The sequence below is a fragment of the Cenococcum geophilum genome (genome assembly GCF_001692895.1).
Source record: "Cenococcum geophilum 1.58 unplaced genomic scaffold K441scaffold_45, whole genome shotgun sequence".
Taxonomy (NCBI): domain Eukaryota; kingdom Fungi; phylum Ascomycota; class Dothideomycetes; order Gloniales; family Gloniaceae; genus Cenococcum; species Cenococcum geophilum.
Window position 1 is genome coordinate 516,213 of NW_027137603.1, and position 7,267 is coordinate 523,479.

General features: G+C 40.1%; 1 protein-coding gene across 1 annotated transcript; it reads right to left on the minus strand.

Annotated features, from left to right (window-relative positions):
• Positions 1–5,429: 5,429 nt before the first annotated feature.
• K441DRAFT_493282 (uncharacterized protein) lies at positions 5,430–6,125 on the minus strand (the record flags this gene model as incomplete). The annotated part of the gene is made up of 1 exon (XM_067641989.1): positions 5,430–6,125. A coding segment is annotated over one exon (696 nt), but the record flags the coding sequence as incomplete, so codon positions are not given.
• Positions 6,126–7,267: the final 1,142 nt, after the last annotated feature.

Consider the following 7,267-nt stretch of genomic DNA (forward strand, 5'->3'; position numbering starts at 1 on the left):
AATTAACTCTAAAATACTTCCTTTATCTTATTAAGAAATAATAGACATTACTAGCGGAATACCTATACCCCTATTTAACGATTTATAAAGCTCCTTACCTAGCGTTTCTTCTAGCTCCTCTCTATAGGTAAAACTCCTTAATACGATACCGGGTATATAATAATATATTTGGTATTACAATCTACACGCCCTTATCAAGCCTTTTTTGGTATAACTAACGATAATCTAACTTTTAACGATATTGTTAGGCTCTACTACTAATATCGGTATAACTAGTTACAGTGATGTCAGCGGTTAGGTTAGGTTACAAAAATGAGGCCAAAACCGATCCAAAATTCGGATTTAGGCTACTAACCGGTTATGTAACCGGTTAAACCAGATCAACCGGATAAAATATATAGATTTTGGAGTAATATAGTATATAAAGCGGTAAAGGTGCTTAAGGAAGGTACGGAGGAGTTGTATAAAGTAATAAAATAGTATATAGAGATCCTATAAAGCTTGTAGGACGTTAGTAGTGATATTAGCGATTAATAAGCAAATTAGAACGTCGTACTTACTATCGCGAGTCTTGGCACGGTGTTGAACGACGATTAGTCATTAATTATAAAACAATAAGGGCAATATATAGGCAGTAATAAGGGTAACGCGATAAGGGCAGTAGTAAGGGTAGTAATAATAAAGGCGACGCGTTATGGGCGACGTGATATAGGCGACGCGATAGGGATAATGCGGTTAGGAATAACCACCTTAACTTTATTAACTCTATTAAATTAACTACATTTAATTGATCTGATTATCTACAAAGCCTCAAACGGATTAACTCGGGCGTTGCTATACGGCAATTTTAAGCCAATAGACGAGGCTTGGCTCCCTTAGGTGATATTCGCCCTTACCCAAATCCTTACCACTAAGGCCTTACTGGTTCCTGGTTACCTGGTTATCGCTAAAGCTTCAGAACCGATCCAGATTAAGCCAATAAAATCGTCTAACCGGTTAGGCTTTGAATTTTGGTATAACCGAACCGATCCAATAAAGTAACCTAACCAGTGACATCACTGACTAGTTATATAAAAAGGGGGTATATCTAGCCTATAAGGAGGGAGATCTATACCCTTTAGGCTTTAAAATCCACTTTTATTAAAGTTTTACTGCTTATTTACCCTATATATAACTCTTAATATAATAATACTATTAGTATTACAATATATTTAACGCCAAAACCCATATCGTATTAAGGGGTTTTGCTTATACTTTCTAATAGATATCCTAATAGGTATCTTAATAAACTTAATAGCGATATAGATTACCTTAATAATAGCGGCGGCTTAAACTAAGGCGTACTATAGATAATTTATGTATAGGGGACGTCTACTTATACTATTCTTTAGTAGACTCTCTTACTATAGAGCTTAATAACTATAAGAGTATACATATTTGTCGACCTGAATCGGACTTCCTTACCACTATCGTAATACTGTCTGACGACCTAGATCGTCTGTACGAACTATGTCTCAGTTGTCTCTCAACTTATGACTAAATGTCTCATCGAATGTCTCATTACCTATTTTCTATTACCTATTTGACTCAGTTGCCTGGACCTACCTGATCTATATAGAGAGCTTCTAGAGCCATATTCAAGAGACAGAGTCCTTATCCTATTCTACGTTCAACAATATTAGATCCTGTAAAAGTCGCAATAGATTCGCGATTACTCCTAATATTATTACTGCCTTATAGTATAGCCGCAGCTATAAAAAGATGGGCTTTAAAAGATCCAGTATAAGTAGTAAGTTCGCCCCAATCTATATAGGAAAAAGCTAACATCTAGATACTTTAGCTGTAGCGTCCTTATTACTAAAGCCTCTCTTAAAGCCTTACTCAGATTCTCCCTTAGAGCCTTACTTAGAGCCTCGCTCAGAGCCTCGCTTAGACCCTCCCTTAAAGTATTCCTCTAAGCCTCCCTTAAAGCGTTTCTTAAAGCTGTCCTTAATACCACGCTAAGCCTTGCGATAACTACCTCTGCGCAACTACACCGTATAATTACTATAAGTTGTGGCCGCAGAGGAACTTTTAGGTAGCTTATAGCCCTAATTTTGTATATAACACCAAAAATTCTATACAAAGTTAATCAAGCGGTCAAGCAAGCAAGCAAGCCGAATAATTTCGATCAAGCAAGCCAAGCCAGCAAGCTCAAGGTGCCCAAAATTGCAAGCCAGCAAGCTAAGGGCTCTCAGCTTGGCTTGCTTGCTTGTTACCCACTCTGGACCCTCCTTCCTCACCCGCGCCATATTTATCCAATAAAAGAGTCAGCCCCATTGGTATGGTCTTCCAATAATCCTTGAGTACTACTAATGGACCAATTGCTTTCTCTCTTGAGTCTCTTCGGCGTCGATAAGTCTGCTTCCTCCGGTTCCATGGTCGCTAGTCCCTTGCTAAGCTCAATACAGCCCTCGCAATACATTGCTCTCTGGTCCTTCCCTTTAACAAACTGGTCTGCTAACCACTTAAAGATCATCCAGCCCGTTTGGAACAATGCGAAGTTGGCGACCAAGACTGTTAACGTTATGGTTGACTTACTCTTCCACTGGCCCACAGAGCAAATATATTGTGCGTAAATGGAAGCTTGCCGAGTACCGAGCGGTCCGGTAAGGGTTTAAATTTCGTGTAGCTCTCAGCCATAGGTGTCAAGAATTCCTACTCTGCTAGCTCGCCGGGTGGTGCAATTCCTTAAAATTTCCACCAGTCCAGGGTGGAGCTGTTGCGCAAAGGCGCTCCAGGTTGTCTGTTGGAGTTATTAGGTAGGTCGAGAATATACTAGAGCAACTTGGGGTCAAGAAGTACATTCTCTATATAATTGTTTCCCAAGTCCGCAAGAATTAGGGTATATTCGGTTGCAAATCGGCTCCATTATATAACTGTTCAATCCGTACACCTTTTAGTGTCGCCCATTCTGTAATTAGTAGCGGCTACCACTATAGCTCGTTTAAACCTATAATAAAGGCAATTATTTAGTAGCTCCAGATAAGGCTCCAGATTTAACTTTATATAATACGTAATTAACATCAGTAAGCAATTCGCGTAAGCCCCTCTCTACCACCAGGCCTCTATCACAACTCCCTACTTTAGTATATTAATAGAGCCTCCTCCTCAGCCAACGCCCCCTCTGCAATCAACGCTTTCTATACCTTTATCCACCTCCTATAGCCGTAGTAGAGTTACAGCAACGCCCGCGACGCCTATAACGCCTATAACGCCCGCGACACCCGCAGTGCGCAGGAATGCGCGTCTAAGATAGACAGGCGAGATAAAGGAGGCGATATTAGAAGGCCTTATTAAGGCCGTTAAAAAAGGATATTATACAGATAGCTCTTACAAATCTAACGGCTAGAAGATTACTCTTAATTATACGCTTACTATTTCCCGGCAGCCTATTACTCTTAGGTAAATTAAGAGTAAGTATAACAACTATAAGAGGGACTAGAAGCTATAAAAGGAGCTCTATAACCTCTCTAGCTAAGGGTAGGATAAAGATAAAGGCGTACCCGTTACTAGTAAGAAAGTTATAAAGGCCTACTTTAAAGCTAATCCTACCGCTAAAAAGTTTTATAATATACCACCTACCTTCCTAAATCTACTACAGGAGCTATTTAACGGAGTTTTAGCAACAGGTAGTTATATAAGGTTAATTAACAAAGCAATTAAGAGCTCTATAGACCCTAAACTTCTCTTAGCGGTGGCCTTATAGGTATTAGGTTTAGTAGATAAGGAAAATAAGGAGGAGGCTAAAGAGGAAGCTAAAAAGAAGGCCAAGGAGGAAGTAGATAAGGCCTTTAAATTAAAGTTAGCTCGCAGCTCTATTAAAGGCAGTTAATTAAGCTTACCTTTAGCTAAGTACCTTAGTCCTTCTAGATCTTCCTTAACGCTAAGTTAACCTTCTTTACTAGCTATATAGAAGCGGGCTATTAAGTAAGCTACTAGAGCCACTAAATCTAATATAAAGCGCTAGTAAGAAAGACGGCAAGTTATAAAGGCACTAAAGAAGACGGTAGAGAAGGTAATAAGAGAGATAAGGGCTATAAGAGAGTTAATTGCCCAAAAATCTCCTTAAGAGAAGGCCTCTATAGAGTTTACCTATAAGTTTAGTAACCTAGATTCTATAGAGCAACTAGCTATTTTATAAGCTTTTAAAATGGAGTCTACTACCAGATTATTTCTTACAACGGCTAGGGCTGTAGAGCTTTAGCAAAGCTTAATTAATAATATTTTAGCTAGTAGGAAGAACAACGCATAAAAAAGCAAGCTTTAGGTAAAATCTGGGTTACTCTTTAGAGCCTTTATATAGAGGCAATTAATAAGCAATCTATATAGGAAAGCTATATAGATTTATATAATAAATACACCTAAATCTACTATATATTCTTAAGTAATTAGCCTACTAATTACCTAGCAGTAACTCTTCTATATAAGCTCCGCAATCTTATCGCGTCTTTAGTTTATAACTATATCGCCTTCTACCTCTACAAGCCCTATGTTATCCTTATCTATAACCTTATCCTCTACCTCTAGATTATTATCTAGTAGGTTATTTAAATTATTTATATTAATAAAGTTATAAACTATAGCTAAGGCGTATACTATATCTACCTATATACTTAAAAGGAGACGACGCCTACTAGCCTTAAAGTACTACAAACAATTCTTAAAAACTCCTATAGTACGCTCTACTACATTCCTTAGTACCGCATATTAAATATTAAAGAGCTCCTTTACGTTCTATAGTCTAATATTTACTTACGCTTACTTACAAAAATAATATTATACACTACGGTAGGGGGTTAGGGTTATAGGCGTATTAGAGTACCTAATATCTGCAATATAATATCTACTAGGTAAGGCTTTAAATCCTTTAGCTCTCGCTAAATTAAGGACTTTAAAGTTATAAGCAGAGCCCTTCTAGCTAGCTAGAACGTAAAGGAAGTTTATCTAGAAATTAATAACTACAAAAACGTTCTGTAATAATCCTTCCTTCCTTCTACGCCATAGAACTTACTTTATATACCCACTAATTACAAAAACTGGTAGATAAGTACACCTTTATATTTACATTTAAGCTCCGGTTCCGTTACAATATGGAGCCTCTATATTCATAACGGAGGTGCAACCGAACAACCCCTTAGGGAGCGAAATACCTTCGCAAAGAATAGTGCTTCAGTAAGGGGGCGTGACTCACTAAGAGTCTTATTATTATACAGATCTGAGGGATTCGGGTAGACGAGGTTAGTAGCGGTTCCGGTGGACGTAAGAGTAAAATATCGTAGCGTAAACAGCCCCGGGTCCTTGATAGACTTCCCTTCAACAGGGATAAACGTCATGCCGGCTCGCTTCTACGAGTTTTTGTCAGGCGATGCTGCTGCCATCATGTACTGTATTCCAAGAAAATAGTTATTCAGGAGCCGCGCTCCCCACCAGATGCTCGCGTGGGTAGTTGGATCGTCAACTATAAGATAGCTGTAAGGACTTGAAGGGATCGAATTATCGATGGTTACGTCATTGTAAAGGGTAGCAAGATTCGTGTAGTGGGTTTTGAACGATATAATAAAGGGTCCCTCGTCAAGGACGATCTTACAATGGGTGGTAGCGTCGGCCGAGCTATCCATCCAGCTCCACCAACACTTGTCACAGTTGGCTGTGTCGTCCGATTTTCTTAAATCAATATCAATCGTAGATACTTCGCAGTCCGTCAGCGAGTTATTATGGTAGGATAACGACGACCGCTGAGTCAACTTTGCCTTGGGGTTGGAGGAATCGGATTGGGAAGACACGCCAGTGACTGTATAGCGGAGGCCTAAGTTGGTCGTCATGAAGTCATATCCAACAGGTATGTCAAAGTGCTGGCACTGTGGATTGAGCGTGTCATCATTCCAGGTGAAAAATACGTTATTGAACCATTGTTTGTGATCCTCAGTCCCATTTGGGTTGGTAGTATACTTCGGCTGCATATCAAACCCAGTGGTGGCAACGTTGAATACCGTGAAGACCGCCAGGAAGAGGATTATGCCGATAGAGACACATGTCTTAAATCGTTTGTGGAATGGGTATGGCCGTTGAAGATTGTACGATAGTTCATCATTCAAGAAATCTCGAGCTTTGCCCGGGAAGTTGGATAGCATTTTACGCCGGGGCATCTTCACTCAGAAGTCTGAATCTGTCAGTACGTAGCGGATGGGCTCAATCTGCTGCGAAGTGGATATGTTATTCCCGAGATTGTGTTAAGACCCTAGGGGGGTGGATGCCTACCTGACTCTCACAAATACTGGCTGTTTTTCAAGACTACGAGAAATTTGGTGTTGAAGTTGAGTTAGATAAACAGTGAGGAGAAGGAGCCTTGGGGTTGCGGCAATAAATGCTAGAAGTACCAGAAGATACTTATCATTTGGGCACAAGGCTGAAGGAAAAGTCAATGCGCGGTTGGGGGCGCATATCGTATAGCAGTGGGGGCTGTGAGGAGAGACTGCTCAGAAGCCAACCAGGTTAGCTTGCTCTAGTAAAACCAACCAACTGTAAGGATGTAATGCAGCTACATCTTGATGTTGATTCCGGGAAGGGCCGCATACGCCGCATTTGGAAACGTCAAGCGACCTCCAGCTCAGCGTCAGCCGCAGTGATCTTGTTGGAGCGGGGTCTATTTGAAGCTTTTGGTTTGATTGAGGCTTAATGTGGATTTGGATTGGAGCTTCTGATTGGCGGATCGGAGCAGATCTGAGGAATACCAAAGCGACACCACCCCTCTAAGCGACACCCCCCCTCTAAGCGACACACAGTGTCGGGTCCCCGCAGTTTAGGGCGCTATTCTTTTAGTGCTTTTATAATTACTAGAGGCTCCTTATTATATATTTTATAGTTATATTTAGGGGCGGAGTGCTTAGCAAAGAAGAATGCGACTAGCTTAAGTTTACCATCTTCGTTAGCTTGGTAAAGTACACCTCCTAAAGCCTAGTTTAAGGCGTCTATTTCTACTACGGTCTTCTTTATATAGTTATAGTATACTAAAACTAGTGCTATAGTAAACGCTATTTTTAGGGTTTAGAACGCCTGTGCTTACTTAGGGCCCTATAACTAGCTAGTGCTCTTTTTTAGTAGCCTAGTTATAGGCTTAACTACCTTAGAGTAGCCTTAGATAAATTATTAGTAGAAGTTCGCAAAGCTAAGAAATTACTATAGTTCCTTAACTAACGTTAGGTCCTTCTATTTCTATAATACCTAC